The 22,138-nt window shown below is 34.4% G+C and overlaps 1 protein-coding gene across 4 annotated transcripts in view; it reads right to left on the bottom strand.

Moving 5' to 3' along the window:
* Positions 1-22,138, bottom strand: part of RIMS1 (regulating synaptic membrane exocytosis 1) — a 487,006-nt gene that overhangs the window by 402,296 nt on the left and 62,572 nt on the right. For 3 of the 4 annotated variants that reach the window (XM_049652868.1, XM_049652870.1, XM_049652871.1), the window contains exon 2: positions 5,267-5,347. The exons of the other annotated variant lie outside the window; for it this stretch is intronic. In XM_049652868.1, coding sequence (XP_049508825.1) covers positions 5,267-5,347 — 81 coding nt within the window. The remainder of the gene's footprint in view (positions 1-5,266; positions 5,348-22,138) is intronic. 4 annotated transcript variants of the gene reach the window in all.

Here is a 22,138-nt window from a genome sequence, read left to right as displayed (position 1 = left end):
ATAGGTTTATACTCAAGAGAACTGAAAATATATGTCTACTCAAAAAATTATACATAAATGTTAAGAGCAGCTTTATACATAATAGCTTAAATATTGGAAACAATCCAAAGGTCCACTTAAATGATGGTCGGATAAACAAAAATGTGGTATATACATACAAAGGAGTATTATTTGGCAATAAGAAAAATGAAGTATTGACACATGTATAACATGGATGAATCTTGAAAATATCATGCTAAATGGTAAAGCCAGTCATAAATAGTCCATATATCGTATGATTCCATTTATATGAAATTTCCAGAAGGGGCAAATCCATTGAGAATGCTAGGAACTGAGTTTTAAAGAGAATAGGAAAATGACTACTAATGGATAGAAGTTTTCTTTTTGGGATGATCAAAGTTTCTCAAATTACAAAGAAGTGACAATTGCACAATTTTGTGAAAACCACTAAATTGCACACCTTGAAAGGTGAATTGTATATATGGTACGTGAATTATATGTTCATTTTAAAAAGTAGGCAATCACCAACAAAGACAAAGCAAAACAAGAAAGACTGAATTATGATACATGTACCTCTATGGATTCAACTTATTCCTGATAATGTCACCTTCCACCTGATAACACAAACATTGTCTAAGCATTTTTTTTCCCTTTGTACATTTCCCTTTATACACTCATTTTCTGGATTTTTACTTGCAAATTCCAACTTCATTTCTAGTGTGACCAACCATTCCAATTTTCCAAGGACTGGGGGGTAAGTTTGGGGGATTTCCAGGACATGGGACTTTCGGTACTAAAGCATGGATAGTTCCAGGAAAACTGGGACAAGTTTGTTCTTGCATGATCTTTCATAATTTACTTAATTCCTCTGCTCTTTGTTGCAGTACAGTTGATACCCTCTACACTGCTGATTGCAGTCTTTCCTTACAACTCTATACTTTCTCTCCATGCTATTTCAGTTGTCCTAATGGTTTTTATTATAAAGTAATTGCTCACAAATTAGTATATCTCATCTAACCCTCTCCTGAGTTTGAGATACAAATAGCCAACTGTCTTCTGAATGTTTCAATTGGAGAGATCTTTGTCTACTAATACATAAGTCTAATGCCAAATCTAAACTTGCTTTCATGCCTAAATTAACTCTGTTCTTAATTTTATCACATTCACCTAATCTCTTGAACTAAAGTGAGTTATCTCCTCTCATCTTTGTTTTATTACTATATCTAAAGAATCACTATACTCTAATTATACTACCTGGAAAATTTCCTCAAATCTGCCCTACCTCCTACCTCTCCTACTTATTCCTGCTAACACCTAGGACAGATATTGATGTGTACACAAGAGTTCCTCAGACTTTTTAAATCCATAATCACTTTGAAAAACTCAAAAACCCTTAATGGTATGTCAAATTTCAAAATACAGTATTAAAAATAAAACCTAAGAGAAGGCACAATTAATTATTTACTTTTTCCAAGTTAGACAAATGTCCTGTTCTCCAGAGATTTTGATGCACCACTTCCTACCTCCTTTCTGTCTTCTCTTTTACACACAAAACCCACACTCACCCCTACACATATGAATTCCTATCCACCCACACAACCACATAACACACAAATACATATACACACATGTGCTCAGGTTCCAGTATTGAGCACATGTTTTAAATTACCCCAGCACCACCTGGTGTTTTGGGCCTTGGGCAACTGTTCTCTCCGTCTGGAAAACTGTATTCCAAAACTGCCTACTTACTGAACTATCCATCTTTCAAAATCCATATTAACTATTGCAGGCTCTTAAATCCTTCCTTGACCCCAACAACCCCAAACAGAATAAATCATTTTTTAACATATTTCACTCATCATGTAGTATTATAATTTATTTGATTATGTAACTGCCACCTCCAACTTGAGAGAAAACCCTTAATAAGAGACAGGCGTTCTGTCTCATTTATACTTACACTTGAGGAACTCAATTTGTTGAACTTCACCATTATTTTTGATACATTTGTTACTTTGATTAACTGATGACAACTTATGCAGCATGTCTAAAATATGACTAAGTGACATTTTACTAATAACTAAAAAAGAATCTTTGGATAGTTTATACACAGTTATCAAAAATATAAAGTATATTGATATGTGTATCCATCAATCAAGATTTGCAAAATAGAATGCACCAAGTAACATAAGTATAGCCACCCTACTTCCTGTCTACCTACCACTCTTTTCCTACACAGTCAAGCATTTTGAAAAAGTCATGTACAATCACCATTTCCTTTCCTGACTTCTCATTTCCTTCTCACAACTATTGAAATAGAGTAATTCCACCCACGTATATATTAAAACTGCTGTAACAAATGCCACCAATGACTTACTTCTATATGGACAATTCAAAGGATATTTTTTTTATCTCTGAAGTCATTAACTGATTTTCTGCTGTATTTGATACTACTGGAGATTCCCCTTGAGCCCCTCTACTACCTTGGCTTCTGGTTCTTCTATTTCTTTATTTCTCAGCTGAGTCATGGGATCCTTTTCCTTTACCCATTCATTATGCACTAATTTTACCTAGGGCTCCCTATGCTATTTTCTTGTAACTATATATATTTTGGTGATGTCATCTACTTTTCCATTTAACTATTTCAGGTTCATATACCCAACTATTTCTTGGACCTATAGACCTATAGCACAAGTACCACAAAATCATTATATCAAAATCCAAACTCCTCACTGCTTACCTACCTAGACCTACTTAGCTTCTTTAATTCTACTTTTCAGTCAGTGGACCTTAATTACCAAACAATTGATATGACAGTCCCTCTAAATTCTTTCTTTACAAAACCATATTCAATTGACAATCAAGCACTGCCAATGTGACTCCTTACTTAGCTCTTGAGATGTTTCCTTCCCACACCTTCTGCCACTCCTATAGGTCAAAGGCTTATCATTATCTTTCTTTGGACTATTACAACTGTCTGTTAATTGACTTGCTTATTCCTAGTTTTGCCCACATCACACTCATATTCCATTTTGCTCACTTCTGTCAAAGTAATACATATTTTATATACCTACACACATACATATAATGCAAATCTGACTAAGCCACTCTCCCAATTAAAACCCATTAGTGCATCCTTATAACTATAGTGTGTGTTACATTTTATATTTTTACCCAGTTATCATACACAGAAATCTAATCTCATGCTATAATATTAACCTAGGATGCTTTCTTGGATTTTTCTAATCTCTTCTATTCCATTCAAATTAAAACAAACAAACAAAAAAGTAGCCTTTATTGATTTTCAGATCCAGTGATAGGTAGTGACTCACAAATTTAAAAACACTCACCTGCAGGCTAAAGCCATCCTTAATTTCCCTGCCCCTCCCCGCTGTTTATTATTGCCTTTTCTTATCAACCTAGATAGGCACACGTGTGGATATGGAGAGCTCAAATTACAAACACACTATAGAGAATCAGCAGGATAAGGAATGGATTGCAAACTTTAAATTTTTCAATTTACCTAAAGAGAGGTTCACTATTTTAATTTGAAAAGTTCAGGTAAACAAAGAGGTTGTCAAAATAGAGGATTCAAAGGGACTACAGTTGCTTCTTCTTGGCTACTATACTCAGAAGGACCACCAGGAAAGTTCCACTAGGTGAAATATAAATTACGATGGATTTCTACAACTCTTAAGTCTATGGAAACTAAAAACAAAGTAAAGAAAATTATCTAAAATCTTGTTGGGAAGTACAACAATTGCTGTTATGATTCTAATAATTCCAATTTAAAACAGACATTAAAATTAGTGGGATCAATTAAAATGGAACCTCAATATGTGGAATATAAATTTTAAAATCAATATTAATTCCCCAAAGAACTTTCCCAGGAATAGCTTGAATTCTAATATAATCCTAATATAAAGTAAAACATTTTGTAATGCCTAGAACATAAGATAGGAAGCAGGGCTCATAAGCTTCCATGAATTCTTAAGGAAAGTTCCATCAGCAGGAAAATGGTTTTAAAGCAGAAACATTTATAGAAAAAAAAACATGGCAATATCATTAAGAGTACTTCTTCCAACTTTTTTTCAATGTACAATTTCAAAACAAGTCGTGTTTTACTACATTTAAATCCAAATTATTTTTATTCCTTGAAAAGTACTGATTAAATGTAGAAGGTGATATTCAAGCATACTTATTGAGATAAAATCTATAATTGATCTATTGGGCCTCTTGAAATTTATTCACCAAAATTTCCTTTCCTAAAACACAAATAATTTTAAATGATTTGTGACTGAATGTAATATATAAACTATAAGCATTTAAATGTTTTATTTAATTTTAGTCTTTGCCAATGTTAATACAAACTTTTCATAGCAACAGAATTAAACAAAAATTTATGTATCTTCTTACTCTCTACAATTTTATCACTTTATTTTGGTTTACTTCAAAGACTTCTCAGCTAAAGAAATCTATAGAAAATCACTCTTAGGACACATTTCTTCAAAGGTATTTGATAAAAACCAATAGTAACTACTTGGCTGTAATGGCTGTTCTGCAGAGTATTGCCGCTGCTGAGACATGTTAAGGGAATGTTTAATTTTTCTTACTAAAAGCATAATTCTATTCAGAAGACTGAATATATCCTGTTACTCTGCAGAATTTTAAAGCTATTGACATTTTATCTCATCAAAATCCATGTTCACAACTCAGAATTTACTTATTTGGCTTCCTCTCTACTTCCTGCTTCCCTTTTGTGTTGGTCATTTAACTCTTCACTAATATCTACACTTGAGTTTGCAATAATAAAAATGAAACTAGATGGACAATCTGCTCTTTTAGATTGTCCGTGCCTTTAAGTAATACGGTGAGGGTGGGTAGTGGACTACCTCCCTTACTTGCAGGCTCCTTCCCTGTCTGCACCTTGCCTTCCTATGTCCCTAAAATCCTAGGCTCCAGCTCACACACATTCTAAATCCAAAAGGTACAGAATTTCTGCCACCCTAGAACCCCTAAAAGTGTGTCCCTTTCCTCTAATTAGTTTTATGCTTCCAATATGGCATTAGAAACATCACTTAACAAAGGTACTTAATACAGAGCTCATGTTTCCAGATAATTTTATCTGATTCAATATAGCCTTTTTATTACACATACACGAGTAGTCAGAGTATCTTACTCCCACATGCAATGTGAATTAATAAATCCGTAACCAGTGATCTGTGTAAGAGACGACATTTTCAGTCAATAAAACTAATGCCATACTCACGGTGTAGGTTGGTGGGGCTGGCTTTCAGCATTTCTTGGTGTTTTGCAGGCAGCAGGCTTCGCCATGTCCCTGACAACACACCTGGGGCGCATGATAGACAGCACAACGCACTATTAATTATAAAAAGGGTAGAACACATCTGGAAATTAAACACGGTACTAAAAACACAGTCTAATGGAAAATCTTTGTAAGCCCCTTCTATATTAACCTGGAGGCCCTGGAAAAGCCCTTAGAGTTGGGTATTTTTGACTCAGACTTTCAAGAGCTCAGTTGTACCCAAATAAAATCTGTGCTAGCCTCCTTATTTGATTTTCCTTTTAGCACCAATACAACGATTGTCAGCAGTTTTCCCCATAGAAGAAATGCTACTGAAAGCTTTGGCTTCACCATGTGATGACATCTGAAAGCTTAAAAATATGAACAGCTGTTGTGTTGATATGTTAAAATATGGGCAGGATTTTCTGTGGCTTTGGCTATTTTACTAAAAGATATGGACTCCTGTTTCATGCTATTCCTTACCACACAGGTTTTTTCCTTTATCAAAAAGAGATCGAACAGGACTGAAGATATTCTCTATGCTCAAAATCCCCTTCAAGTTAATTAAGAGAAAGACTTAGAAGGAAATGTTCATATATAAAGTATTTGTGTGTGTGTGTGTGTGTGTGTGTGTGTACACAATACATAGAGAAAATACCTCTACAATGTGAAAAATATATAAAAGGTCTTTGTGTCTTGAGTCCTCCATTACAGGATACATAAATGCAGAGGACAGACAATATAACAGAGCTCTAAAGGGCAGCAGAAGATGCTCTCACCCTATTAACAGGGCATACTGAGCATTGAAGGGATTCATTGGCAGAAATCCAAAAACACCCCATCTGAGGCTGTACTTGGATGGCTCAGATATCCCTTCACCCCAAAAGCTTTAAAAATATTGCTTTTAATAGGGAATGCTTGGTTATAGAGCTGAGACACCACATCTTAGACTTTGCTAGATGGGAAAGCCCCTCAGGACCCAACATTCTCAAATTTGAGTCTCGTTCTTCACAACTTCCATAAAGGCTTCTGGGAGGTTTGACTACACTACTAATTTTTAAGGCCAGTCATGTTATTCCAGAAGTGGATCGCTGATGAGGCAGTGGCAGATAAACTTTTCCCAGAGCTAAAAGCTGCATGGCAAAATTCTCCACTTCTGAAAGAAATGATACAGGGAAACGTGGACACAACGCACAGAAACGTGCACACACATATACTGCTCATTCCAAACAAGATCAAGTAAGACTTAGAAATCAATATGTAACGTGATGAGAAAAGAAAGTGGTACCATTTCAAAGCCTCAGTATACTTCCTTCCTAGGATAAAAGTAAAGAAATGTGGCATTTTTCAAGAACTGATGCCAAACTCTTAATGGACTGGTCAAGAGAGGAGTCAAAAACATCCACAGGAACCACAAAGCCTTCTGTTCTTGTTCTGGTTTCATGGAAGAAAAAATCCCCTTAGGCATCAGGGTTAAGGGAATATTCAGGAAGGTACTTGTTAGGAAGAAATAATGTCCTGGGATTTCTGAGCTCTGAAATGTTAGTCTAACTTATACAAAGTACAATGCTCAGGAAGTTACATTTCATCGCACTGGAAAATCTTTAGAAATTCTCACTCAAGTAAAAATAGTACATTTAGCATATTTAATCTACATGCACTGGTTTGTTAAAATATTGGAAATATCACCAACTTTGGAAAAAATTTTGAAGAATTATATCTATGAGAAACCATATGCAACCTTCTGTCTTAGTTCATTTCTTTTTTTTCTCTAAAGTTTCAGGTATTAATACAAAATTTTGAAATAAAATAAATCAGCTACTTTAATTACAGTTTTCCTTAGATATGCTTTTAAGTAACTCTTTTTGTAATAAATGTGGACTATCAGCTAGCACTAAAGATAGGTTTCCAAGTAAAACTTTTTTTTTTAAATCTGAGTGAAAGACCACATCTGAGTATGAAAATTCTCAACTAATTTCAAATAACCAGTGGTTTTGGTGTAAAAGCACAATAGCTGACACACTGCTTCTGTCTGTAAAACTATATAATCTTTCAAATAAAACTTTATTTGAATTTCTGAACTTTAAATATTAAATAATGAAAACAAATATATCACACTAAAAACATTTAGTATTTACAACTGAGATATAATTTTGAATATACTTAATTAATACACTTAAATTAATTTTTAAAAAGCAGATAAACAACATATTTTTCATACTAACATGTATTCTGACCACAGGACTACAGTGATATAGCTGGCTACTGAATCTGTGTTTTCAGAGGGAAAAACTATTTCAGATTGCTAATTATTCAACCAATCTGATGGGATTCTAAACTATGGTAATATATATTCCTATATTTTTTTAATGTTTATTCATTTTTAGAAACAGAGAGACACAGACCTTTAGCAGGGAGGAGCAGAGAGAGAGAGAGAGAAAGAGAGATACACACACACACACACACACACACAGAATCTAAAGCAGGCTCCAGTCTCTGAGCTGTCAGCACAGAGCCAGATGCGGGGCTTGAATTCACAAACTGTGAGATCATGACCTGAGCCGAAGTTGGACACCCAACCAGCTGAGCCACCCAGGAGCCCCTATATTCCTACATTTTGTAATTTGGCATGTTTTTAGTGAAGTTTTTTTAGATATAAGAAAAAAAAGATTTTTTAAAAAACCCCTATGCTCAGATACATTCATAAGAGACATAGAAAAAAATAGGGGTGCCTGGGTGGCTCGGTTGGTTAAGCATCTGACTTTGGCTTAAGTCATGATCTCACAGTTTGTGGGTTCAAGTCCCGCATCGGGCTCTGTGCTGTCAGCTCAGAACCTGAAGCCTGCTTCAGATTCTTGTCTCCCACCCTCTCTGCTCCTCCCCTGCTCACACTCTGTCTCTCTCTCTCTCTCAAAAATAAACATTAAAAAAAAAGGTACATAAAAAATATAATATGCTTATAAGATTTTTGGTAGCCTGTGTGGATTAACATTTCTTTTTTGGATTAACATTTCTTTAAAATCATAATTGGAATTGTTGTGTCTGGCATATCACAGTTTGGAGGGGTAAACTGTTAATAGTTTTGACGGTTCTAATATGTAGAAACTGTTTAGTACCAGCACTTTCTATTATCTCCTAGGCATTAAACTTATAATAATACAGACCTCCTCATACTTTAAGAAACACAACAAACACAACACTATTTCAATATGTTGTAGCAATTAAGTCTTTTCCTCTACATATGATTTATTCCTTCAGCCAGACATAAGGAGGCCACAAACCCTGCCAAAGTGCTGACTTCCCAGAATCGTTATGGATCAACAGACTAGGAGTTCAAGGGGTTTGACCTCTTATTCTTTGCAACTGTCTTTAATTCCTCAGAGATTTATCAGACATGGATTCTACACAGTCTTCAAACTGCAAGTGAGCATACCTTCATCATCAAGCATTACTGCAGATTTATGCAAATGAGACATTCTGCAACCACCTCAGGGGACCGCTTCTCCTGACTCCGCCCTCAGCACTGCTGGGTTTTATGAATGACTGCAATCAATGCGATGAATGTCTGCCAACTGCCCACTCAACCACGTCTACTCTTCCTGCACATACACACGGGAGAAACTCAAACTGCCACAAACCTGTCGATGAGGTTATGGTAAGACTTTCATCTTTCTAAACAGGAACTAAATGTGCTTCCAGATACTCAGAGTATGTGAGTTAAAAATCTAAAATGCCTTCAAAAAACATAATTTACATAATTACTTTCTCTATTTTGAGTTTCAATGTTGGTTCCTGTAATCACTACTCACCCCCTTCACCCACCTGCAAAACACACACACACACACACACACACACACACACACAAAACACTACTTTATGAAACTTTATTTCAACTTGAAAGTCATCTAAATTGTTTTATCTTTCATGGCTAATGTCAGGAAACTAGTTACTGTGCACTAAGCTGTCAAATAGATATGGCATGTTTACATTTCTGTTCTCAATTTCTTGTTTTTTGAATTTTACTGAGATTTCTCCAATCATCAGTGGAGATTAGTACATTCAAAGTGTCTGGGGAAAAACTGTATTTGTGCTTACTCCCCAAGTGTTTTTGTACTACTCTGCATTTGTCATAAGAAATCTTAGAGCCAGTTAAAATAACATAAGATTGAGAAAATGAATTTTTTTTAATACATAATCTCCTGATTTGCAGATCACTAATTAAAATATATATAGAAACAAGGATTCTCCAGCAGCCATCTCCATCTAGGCTGATTGCAAATACATTTCTCTAGCAATTGAAGCCAAAAACTTTAGACTTTACTCCTCTTTTCTCTTAACACTTTGTGTCCAATCTATCAGATTGGTTCTATTTTCAATTTCTATCCAGAGTCTGACCATTTTTTATCTCCTCCATTATTGCTACCCTGTCTTGAGACCTTATCACCATTTACTTGCATTCCCACAAGACTTTTAACTGACTGCCCAGCATTTACCCTTGCCCTTATCCTATAGTCTATTCTTAACACAATAGCCAGAGTGACTCTTTTTTAAAGATAAATCAGATCATGACTGCTGTGCTCAAAAATTCTACAGTGGTTCCCCAGTTTACTCACAATAAATTGCCAGAGTCCTCAGAATATAATGTGGCCTCCTATAACTCTCAGAGTTCATCTCCTACTGCTTCCTTCCTCCCTCCTTGCTCATTCCACTCCAACCATACTGGCTGGTTTTCCTCAGACACACCAGACATGATCTTATTTTGGGTCCCTTTCAACCAACCAACCTTTCCTTCCATCTGGAATGTTATTTCCTGATATTGGCAGACTAACCTCCTTACCTTTTTCAAGACTTTGCTCAAATGTCAGTTTTTGATGGTTCCTATTCTGATTATTTTACGCACCACTATAATCTGCTTTCCCACAGCCACCACACTCATATACGTCCAATGCCCTTTACTTGCTCTACTACTTACTAAAATTTACTGCCTCCCACTGCTAAAATATGAACTGCTCAAGAGGAGGCATCCTGGTCTCTTTGGTTCCTTGACATATGCCAAGAACCTAGAATAGTGTCCGATGTAATAGTCACTCAATACATAATTGTTACATGAATGAATAACATAAAAAGGACAAAAGCTGTGGGTTTCAAACTTGACTAATTTTAAGACTCTAAAATATAGTGATTTAGGATAGATTCTAGGTAACACTTTTTTGCAAGATTACAGCAATTCTATAAAATATTTACAGAATATAAATTGATTTATGGCCAATAGGTTTTGTGACTTGAATAACTTCGCTAATGTGTTTTCATACAGTTTGACTAAGTTTCATTCTCTTTCTGAACAAGAAAATAGGTATTTCTCACCATATAACTTACTTAGTGGAAAAGACTCTTTAATGTCAAGCCATTGCTCAAACCAGGAAGATACAATTTAACATCTAGTGTACTGATATTTTATCAAATAAAATATTTGTATATGAGGCAATCTTTTAATAGTAAAGAGAGAAAATTAATCTCTTTTTCTTCTGATTTTTCTAAACAGGGTGGGAAAATAACAAGTACTTGTGTTCATTTAACACCAATTATGTACCAAATCCAAGCAGCATATCTTATTCAATCTTCAAGATATCTACCCCAAAAAAGAGATTTGATTGTCCCATTTGACAGATGAAGAAACTGTACATCCAAGAGATTAAATTATTTTTCAATAGGAATGGCAAATATTGATATTTTAAGAAGCCAAGATTTTTATCAAGGTCTATTTGGTATCAAAGTTGATGTCCTTTCCATCATTGCAAGCAGCCTCCTGACATTAACACAGGCAGTCAGGTTGGTTAAATTAGAAATGTAGAGTGACCTTAAGACCAATGGCAACACTATGGAATGTGAACAGCAAGACAAGCCATCTGGCATATATTACGAGTTTATAAAGGAAAAAGAATCAAGAAAGCTAAAGAGATTTTTAAAAATTCATTTTCAAAAGAAACATAATACAATTGATAAAAATCTCTTCAAATATATTTTTCAAAGGAGGCCTTCCACAGTGATCTCATTTCCACTCACAAATACTAAAAGAGAAAAAGCTGAAAAATATTACTTTAAAAAGTGAGTTTTTAAAAATTGCATATTCATGTCAACTTAACCATGAACAAATGAGTATGATGACTGTTACCCATAAGATGAAGACGAAACAGTAAAACTTCTACACCAGAAGGAGAGAGTGAATGTTGGTATTTTTCTTGAAAATCCAGATGTACTAATCACAAATCATCAGGGCCTGTTATACCTCTGATGTGCATTCAGGGAATCCTCAGAAGCTACATTGGAGTAATTTTTATTTTAAAAAAAAGACAGGAGGACAGAAGAAGCAGGTTCCTAATGAAAAGGGAAACCAGCTGGACATTTTTCACAATGACTGATGAAGGTTGCTGAACCTTTCCTGAAAAGGCCAGGAACTTATTCACAAAACCAGACAAAAAAGTGTAGAATTCTAAAATCAAGGTGATAACAAGATAAAGATTCACTACAGAGGTTAATGGATGATTCCAAATTTTAGGCAAACAGATTTTTCAAAGACTGATAAAAAAGAAAATGATAGGTAAAAAAACCAAGTCCAGGTCTTCTGAATTATTTAAACCTGTTTATTAGTCCTTATGTCTGTAAAGGCTAATTTTGTTTCCTAATATTGTTTCCAACATTTTGGCAATATGACCACTTAATCCCCTTTTATCCATGCTACTATTTTCTGTTAACATAATTAGTTTCTTTTTTTCATTCACCAATTGTTGAAATATTATACATATCTATGGATTTATATCTGTTCTCATCCCCCCCCCACACTGTCCCATGTACACTCTTCTACTTATTAACCTGTGTACATTCTCCAAAAGCCACCTGCTGCCTGAAAAACAAAATGACTTTAAAAGAAAAATCAAAAGTACCAGAAATTTTCCTTCCACTAAACCTGAAAGAGAGAACTTCATTCATTCCCCAGAGGAGGGGAAATCCATCTAATAAGAAGTAAGGAATTTCCACAAGTAGGAAGCAATTAACATGGTCAATGCAGCAGAGGCATCAAAGAGGAGTCCTGAAATCATGTTTTGAACTCTCCAGGAGTAAAAAGAGATGGGGCACAAGTGGAATTATGATGGGTCAATAGGACAAGGGGTGATGTGAAAGTGCAGAGAGAGAATGTAGATAATTAGTGCAAATGGAGACAAAAGCTGACTTGAAAAAAGAGGAGTAATGAAGGGAAAGATGTTTTTTTCATACTCAGAGGCAAGATTCTAGGCAAGGGAATTGGCCTAGGGAAAAGGAAGTAGTTAAAGGTACAGGTAGGGAGGAGGGTGAGGAGAGGAAGGAAGGAGAGAAGAAAAGAGACAGGAAGGACAAGAGAAAGGACAGAATTTAGTGAGAAAGCAAAGTTGCTGGGGAGAGGAAGAGGGATGGCATAGAACAAACAGGTAGGGGATTTGTTCCCAAAATGTCACCTTTCATTTGAACATAACTGCCATCTCCATTTTCTGCAGAAAAGATTCCTGAAGGATAATGCTCCATCAGATTGATTTTGTAAAGGTCTTGGAGAGGGGAAAATCATCTCTTCACCTCTTTTCTTATTCGAATTAAGCTTATTAGAGGCAGAAAGTTCTGCTTAAAGCTTCCCCACTCCTTCCGGGTGCCTGGAGTAGGGAGGAATGTTTGAGGGAGGAGCTCTTTCCTCTCAACCATCATCCACCAAGAGTTTGTTTTCAGTAGGGAGGAGGATCACCGTGTCTTAAAAGCAAGAGTAAGTGGGCAGTTTCTGCTTTTGCCTGTTGAGTATAGGCATAGAGGGACCTCTTTTTGCTTCTCCTTGAGCATCCAGCTTTCCTCAGTAAGCACCCAGAGCAGACCTAGGTGGGGCAGTCTGCAATGTTGCTAACTCTACCTCTCTTTCTCACTAACCCAGCTCTGTTCAAGCTATTTAGGTAAACACATCTGAAGCCTGTTCAGAGGACTTAGTCTTTTAGATTTAGAGTGAGTTTTAAGGAAACAAAAATGAAACAATGACAACAGCAACAAAAACTCACCTGGGACTGACAACCCACAGCAAATAAGAACAACATCACAAAAACTTAAATAATATCTAATTTTCTCAAGTGACGGAAAGAACATAGTTTGGATCAGTAAAGTCAGCCTGTTATGTTCTTCTGGCACTTGTGACAGTGCTTCTGTGTGGAACACATCGCCGTGGGCTCCAGTTTCACAAACAAAAGTCCCACCTATTTCTTTTCTATGAAAGAAAGCATATAGGTCTAAAAGTGAATGAGAATGAGAGCATTGGGGGTATAATCCTGGACCTAAAAAAAAGCTATCCTAAAGAGGAAACTGTTGTCAGCTTTTAGTTCAATTTCATTAATGAATAGTTCCTAATACTGCTCACAGCTAACTTACATGTGTCTGACAGCCTGATGGAGAACCACTAGTCTGAACTTGCTGGCTCTGTCCCAAGCCTGGTTGAGTATGGTCTCTCCCATCTTTAACAATCACTGACTTGAATGGGATGAGAGAGACTGTTCAGTCAGCAATAACATCAAGTTAAACAAGAATAGTAGCACTCTCAAAGAGAAAATGTAACTAAAAATTGTCCTGATTAATTTAAAAAAGCAACTCAGCAAAACAAGATGAATTTCAATAAATGTAAACATTCTTAGATATGAAAACTACACAATAACAAAACAGAGAAATAACAGTGAATAGTATCAGCTAAAATTTCTGAGTGCCTACAGTGGGCTAGCAGCTGTGCTAAGAATTCCATATGTTATTAGTCATGGCACCTGATCATATGTCAATATTGCATTTGGCATGACCCAAGTTACACATTTATTTGTGAAATACCACAATTTCTTTTCAGGAGGCTCAATTCATCATAAAAAATCTATGTTATCAATGAATTACTTGGTTTTGAGCAAATAAACTATCTCATTATCATTCAAGTTTTAGCAAGAGGCATACAATAGTGATTATTTCAAGTTTCAACCCTTCACACACATCTCCATGCCATATTTCAGTGCTGTAGAAGAATAACAGATAGTTGTCAGGTAATGGTTATCTACAGTCTAAATATCCAGAGTAAAGAATGCAATTTGGAAAAAAAAGAAGAGGAAGAGGAAGAGGAAGAGGAAGAGGAAGAGGAAGAGGAAGAAGAAGAAGAAGAAGAAGAAGAAGAAGAAGAAGAATACAATTTCGTAGTTGAGAGAGCTAAATGGTATTTGTAAAGATTATTGCCAGAGCTTTCTTACAACTCAATTTTTTTTTTGCTCTTTATTTGTAACACAAAACCATAGCTCTTTGAATAATGATTTTAGGGTAGTTCTATGTATCTAAGTATGCCTTTTTTCCACAAGCATTCATTCTCTTTCCTCATCGGGGAGCCAGATAGTTAAGTAAATATCTACTAAGAGGTCCATAATGGTTCCTTGGTGGTATTTAAGTGGATTTTAAATAGATAAAATAAAATGGGAAAATGAAACTTGGAAAAGGATTAATGAAATATTTCAGGCATTGCTTTCAATTAATTGTAACATTTTCTCAACTGATTCACCTGCCTAGAAAGTTAGAAAATGGAGCCAGATAGGAAGATATGTTGTATGTGGGCTATTACTTATGAATAAATGTTAAAGTACTATATTAAAATATATATATAGCATTCATTTTTTGTTGTAAATTGTATTTCTTTATTCTGTCAGGAAACCACAATACTGATGAAAGGTATGATATTTGGAAAGATAATCCAGTGAATATGATTTCTTACTCCTTATTGACAAGGATAAACATTCTCTAAACCCTCTGCTCTCTCTCTTGACTTGCTAGGACTGCCATTCTTGTGGCTTCAAATGGGTGATGATTTGTGAATTGCCATTTCCAGACTTTACCTCCCATTATCTATCAGATCTTAAATCTGTATCTACTTAAATACCTTTCTAAAATCAAGTTTAAACAGACTAAAATACCAAACTCAATATTCCTCCTCCTGTCAAACTTAAACAACTCCCAAATTCTATGTAGGAATTAATCAAACCTTCCTATTACTGATGTTCATGATCTTGATGCCATTATCATTATCACTTTCCTTAATGGACAATAAACCATTAAGTCCTCTATTCCTTTGAAGAATCTCTTGAAATTTCCCTTTCTTATTTTTGTATACTACTTCCAGATTCATTTTCTCTCTTGAACGAACTGCTTGAGTAGTCTTCCTCAAGTTCCATTTTGCTCCTACTCACAGATTCTGCAAAAGGGCTCGCATTCCCCACCCTATCAAATACATATATAGCTACCAGTTCCAGGCTATTTCTTCAACAAATTCCCCCATTCACTAATCTTTTCCTCTTAATTTCTAACATAGCCCATTTCCCAAGTCAGGTATATCTATCTCAAATTTTTAGAACATAATTTTGTCATTTTAATCTCCATTCCATATGCCATTTTTTTTTTTCACTCAAAATTATCTGCCTTCTTTCCCTCTCCATTAATTTTTAGTTCTTTCAAAATTCAACTGAAATGTACTAAACTCCAGGAAGCCTTTCAGGCTAAGAACTCTCATTAATCCTTCACCAGTAACTTATAAAAAGTGGGTCCTTATATAGGCAAGAGAAACTTTGTTTAATAGCTGCAGCTCAACTACTGGGAGGAAGTTCAAGAAATGTCTGCTTTAGTATTAGGACATGAAATGGAGGCATGTCCCAAAGCCCCAGTTGGAAAGCCCTGATGATTATGACATCTCTGGGATAAATGAACAAGTACTTATAGGAAATGTGTTCTATGCCATACACCATGCCAAGTGCTATGATCCCAACCTGAAATCAAGTCGGTCTGGTCATCAGTGATGATGGTAATAATAAGTGACATTTTTGAGCATTACATGAACTCTTTTAAGCTCTTTATATGTATTAACTCATATGATACTCACAACAACCCCAAGTGTAGGCAGAAAAGGTAACTACTTGACATGGCATTTACAAAGCCCTGTGTAAGTTGCAACAGTATTCTGTTCCACAAGCTGAATTCTATTTGAACATAAATTCATTTCCTTGAAATTGCTTAAATTATTCCTTTTGTAATATAACAAATACCTTCAAATATAAGTAAAAAGTGTAGAAATCTAGATTAATAATGCAAGTAAGGATGACATTTACCTAAAAATATTAAATATAAATATTTTTATTTTGAAGAAAAAAGCTCTAGTCTGTTATCAGCTACGTGTGAAAGAATGAAAGTGGACTACTTTCTAACACTATACACAAAAATAAATTCAAAATGGATTACAAACCTAAATGTGAGACATGAAACCATAAAAATCCTGGAAGAAAAGAGGCAGCAATTGCTCTGATATCAGCTATAGTGTTTTTCTAGATATATCTCCTAAGGCAAGGGCAACAAAAGCAAAAAGACAACATACTAAATGGTAGCAGATATTTGCAAATGACATAGCTGATAATATGTTAATATACAAAACATTTAAATAATGTATACAACTCACCACCAAAAAAAAACCCTAAACAATCCAATTAAAAAGGGGCAGAGGATATGCGTATATATTTTTCCAAAAAAGACATACAGACACACGCATGAAAAGATGCTCAACATCACTAATCATCAGGGAAATGCAAATCAAAACCCATAGTGTGATATCAACTCATGCCTGTTATACTGGCTAAAATCAAGAAGACAAGAAACAACAGGTGTTTGCAAGTATGTCAAGAAAAAGAAACCCTTGCACATTGTTGGTGGGAATGTAAATTGGTATGACAACTGTGGAAAGCAGTATGGAGGTTCCTCAAAAAAATTAAAAATAAAAAATACCATATGATCCAATAATCCCCTATTGGCTATTTACCCAGGGAAAATGAAAACACTAACTTAAAAAGACATACGCATCCTATGGTTATTGTAGCATTGTTTACAATAGCCAAGACATGGAAGCAACATAAGAGTCTATCAATAGATGAGTGGATAATGAAAATATGGTGTGTGTGTGTGTGTGTGTGTGCGCGCGCGCGTGTGCGTATAGTGGTATATATACACACACAGAGAATATTACACAGCCATAAAAGTGATGAGATTGTGCCATTTGAGACAACATGGATGAACCTAGAGAGTATTATGCTAAGTGAAATAAGTCAGACTGAGAAAGACAAATACCATATGTTTCTGCTAATAAACAGAATCTAAGAAAATGAATAAACAAACAAAGAGCAGAATTAGAACTATAAATACAAAGAACAAACCAATAGTTGCCAGAGGGGAGGGCAGTTGAGTGTTGGGCAAAATGGATGAGGGAAGAAGGAAATACAGGCCTCCAGTATGGAATGAGTAAGTCATGGGAATAAAAAGCATAAGGAATACAGTCACTGATATTGTAATAGGAATGCAATGGGACAGATGGTAGCTATATTTGTGGTGAACATCACTTAATGTATAAACTTGTCAAATCTCTAAGTTGTACACCTGAAACTAATCTAACACTGTGTGCTAAACCTACTCAAATAAAAAAAATTAAAAACAAAACAAAACTCTATTATACTTTTAATGTATATGTATTCTATAATGTCACTTTGTGTTCTCAAAGGTCATAGAATAATTTTAATTACATTATCATATATAACTAATGTTCAATGTTCACCTCGCTCTTCAGCATCACTTCCACAGTTTCAGCTAGTCACTCCTAGGGTTCACTTGATATATACCTCTTATTTACAGATCCATGAATATTTAAAAAAAAAATAGAGATTTTCAAACTCTAAGACTGAAATTTGTCATCCCTTCTATCCAAGTCCCCAACTTCTATAGTATTCATGTTTCTGCTGTAGGAAACCTAAAGTCACAGAGAATTCACTAGTCTTATGACAGCTAATTCTGTTCAAGGTTTCTGACTGCTGGACATTTTTAAATGTCTACTGATATCTATCTACCTTAATGTAACTTCCACACATCAGTCCTATCTCAGCCCTTAAAAAGCTGTATAGAACCAATTTGCTGCCTTTTACAGAGACAATCTCCCCATATATTTGAATTCAGTGATCTTGTGTTCCCTTTACCTTCACTTCACTTCTCTTTCTCATTAGCCCCTCAGTCATTTCTCATTAGGCATGTATTCTGTAGTTGCTGCACTTCTTTTGGTTAACAACTCTCTTAAAAGTCAACTCCATCTGTTGTGCAGTATTTTCACTCTAGATCCACAGGAAGGAATACAAACTCTAATGGTCTCTCTAGTAGCCAGGTCATAGAAAAAGGCCAACTGACAGAAGTGATATTCAAGGGCAATCATCGATGAGTGGCTTCCAAACATGGTCATGTATTAGAATTATCTAAAAGAGGTTTTTAAAGGGACAAAGTTCTTCAGTGCTGGCCCAGACTTATAGAGCTGCAGTTTGGGTCCAGGGATTTTCAAATGATTAATTTCCCTGGGTAGTTCTAATATGTCCAGATAGGTGTTTGGGAAGTGAAGTAATGATGAAGAATGAGCCATTCATTCATTCCACAGGACAGTCTGAGTCCTTTCCTTCGAGGAAGCTAAATAAACCACAAGAAGTCTCAATAACTTGGACCACATTATCATAGTCCCTCGTAAAACAGCTCTTCCTTACTGCATTTTAATGTTATGCCTTCAGCTTTTATGACCGGTTGATACAAGAAACAGCTGTATGAAGTCGGTATCTGCCTTTACTAGAAATTACTGGTGAAGTCACTGTCTATTACATCAGCTTGAGTCCTTTCTATAAAACTCCACATCCATCCCGCAATATTTGTTTTCAAAATTTAGCACCAAGGAAAATGTCATTCTTTGTTTGTTCCAAACACCTACCATGATTTCTTTTTGTCAAGGTTCCAAGCAAGTTCAGAGAAAAACTTAAAGCTTGTTATAACAATGCTGTTGATATGGTAAGTATGTTTACAATATCACCTCTTTCTTGGTTATAAGTTTAAATTTCTATTTTACTAATGTTTTATGTTGAAATCCTTTTGAGAAAAGCAAAGCATAATCATAGAAAGAAAAAGGTTAAAGACTTAACCTTAAAGTCTTAAAAGACTTATAAGAAAAAATTAAAAGACTCAATTTTTCTTAAGTTTAAAGAAGCTAATATGCTTTACAGGGTATACCCTGGTATATATGTGTATATACACACATTTACATATATATACTTATGTATGTATATGTGTGTGTGTGTGTGTGTGTGTGTATATATATATACATATACATATATACATATACATATATACATATATATATATATATATGTATATATATATATATACACACACATATACATATATAATGTTTCATGGAAACATTCCATAGGAATTAAGTGTTATCTCACATAAAGAAAAGAAAATGGTTTCGCGGTCAAATAAATTTGGGAAGCATGAAGTTAAACAGGTTAAGCAGGTTTCTTCCACTAAATAGATTTTCAGAATCTTCAAAATGGTAGTGTTCATTATTCACTACTAAAACAGAAGCATAATATGTATTATTTTCCAAGGAATAGCATTCAGTTTGGGAAATGATGAAGTGACACTTAGTAAATGCAACATGAGAAATATTCATTCTCTAAGGGATATAATATTTTAGTATATTTGGTAAAATATTTTAGATGATAACATAGAATAGCAAATATGGCTCTTCACATTTCAGTAGGAAATATTTTCAATTGGCTACTGCTTATTCTAAAAGCATTAGTACTTTTTCTGAACATAGGCAACTACTTCACATTATGGTACACTGAATAAATATATCACACAACTCTTAGAAAGTTCATCTGCCAAGTGACAAACAGTTTAAGGGTACATATTTTCTCCATTCCCATATATTAATTTCACAGAGAGATGACCCACACGAGGTACTTAATAAATTATTTCATGACTAAGCATCCAATATAAACTCATTAAAGGCATAGATTTTGACTTAAACTAATAATTCTTAGTGCAAAAAAGCCTAGAGTTTTTTTATTGTCGATTGGTTGGCTTTTTGCGCTGGTAACAATGAATATATTTATGTAAATTTTAAGAGAAATAACCAAAAAGGCATAGAAATCCTAATGTACTTCTCTGAAATCCCCAAGTTAGATGTATGAGGAATCAAAACGTAATCACTGCAGTAGGTAGACTATAACTGTCACCCTCAGAGTAAAGAGGAAATACAATAAAGTCAATATATTCATTGTTCAAAAACACATTTTATATATTTCTTTTTCTAGCGAATAACTGTACAGTTATTTTACCTACAGAGAAATTACAAGAGGTAATGAGACATTTTCTCTAAAACCACAGTTACCTTATTAAAATTTTTTCTATTTTTTCTCTTATGTATGAAATTAAGTAGTAAATCAACTAAAAAGATGTGACATTGACAAGACTGTCTTAGTCTATTCAAATTACCCATAATTTTATTGCTATTTAACTGAAAATGACCTCATTACTTTGAAAATAATATTTTAGGTTTTGACACTGCACAGTTAAAACTTATTTATCCTTCACCAATGATAAAAATTTAAATATTTTGCTTCATCAAAAGAGAAAAATATTCCCCCAAAGGACACTATTAAAATCATAAATATGCAGGTCACATTGATAGAAAATATTTACATTATATATCTTATACATGCAACACATAATACAGGGTTTAAATCCAGAATATATAAAGAATTCTTATAAATCAATGAAAAAGCAACCTATCCTATGAACCAAAGATCTATTTGTAGGTATTTACTCAGGAAAAGTGAAAACTTATGTCTACAAAATGACTTTTACAAGAATATTCACAGTAGCCTTATTTGTAATCTAAACTGGAAACAACCCATGTGTTTGAAAAGAACATTCATACAACAGAATGTACTCCTGATGTGTGCAACAGTGCGAGTGAATGAATGAATCTCAAAAATATTTTGTTGGGCAAAGAAATCAGACATAGAGTTCTTATTGCATGATTCAATTTTTATAAAGTTCAAAAAGAGGTAAAAGTAATTAATCAATGGTGACAAAACTCAGAAAGTAGTTGCCTCTGGGTGGGGAGGGAGTGGAGAGATAATGGGAATGTTTATGTTTTATACCTTGTTTTAAGTTGTGGTGACATGGGTATATACAATTGTCAGTATTCATCAAGCTGAACACTTCAGATTTATACATTGTATTGTATGTAAATTGTATCTTAAAAAGTAAAAAATAAATAGGAAAAATAACTATTCAAAGAAAGAAAGAAGGCACAAGTCTCATACTTTAAGAATATGTCATCTTTCATTCAAGTAGAATATAATTTAATGTGCTTTGGAAAACAATAATTCCAATAAACCACTATGGAAGTCAAACAATTAATACATCTTTTCAGGGTGAACAATTTATTCCTTTATACCTTGTCAGAATCAAAAGGATAAATATAAACACCATTAAAGCTAAGAAATTTATTTTTGTAGGAATATTTTTCATCAAGTTGAATGATTACATATACATATAGAACTTAAAGGAGCTTGTAAAATAGAGTTCAGGAAAAGGACAAACCATAGTGCCATATGTTTAAAACATTACCTGTCAATAAATTATATGTAGATTATTTAAAAGGTAAATTTGCTTCCACTATTTCACACAAAATATTACTTAAGAACAGTACCAGCATTTATGGCTGGAAAAAATCCTACAACTGGTATTTTGAAAGACTGTCTACATTTTATGTAGAACTGAAAATATAACTTATGCCATATGCCTTATGACATTTATTTTCTAAGAAATTCTGAGCATTAGTTGCAATTTCTAAGAGATAAATCCTACATCAAAAAGCTTTAAAACTTACTTTTATTAGAAAAT

The sequence above is a fragment of the Panthera uncia genome, assembly GCF_023721935.1.
Source record: "Panthera uncia isolate 11264 chromosome B2 unlocalized genomic scaffold, Puncia_PCG_1.0 HiC_scaffold_24, whole genome shotgun sequence".
NCBI classification, from domain to species: Eukaryota; Metazoa; Chordata; class Mammalia; order Carnivora; family Felidae; genus Panthera; species Panthera uncia.
The sequence above is the reverse complement of the archived record's forward strand: the minus strand, read 5'-3'. Positions and strand labels throughout refer to the sequence as shown.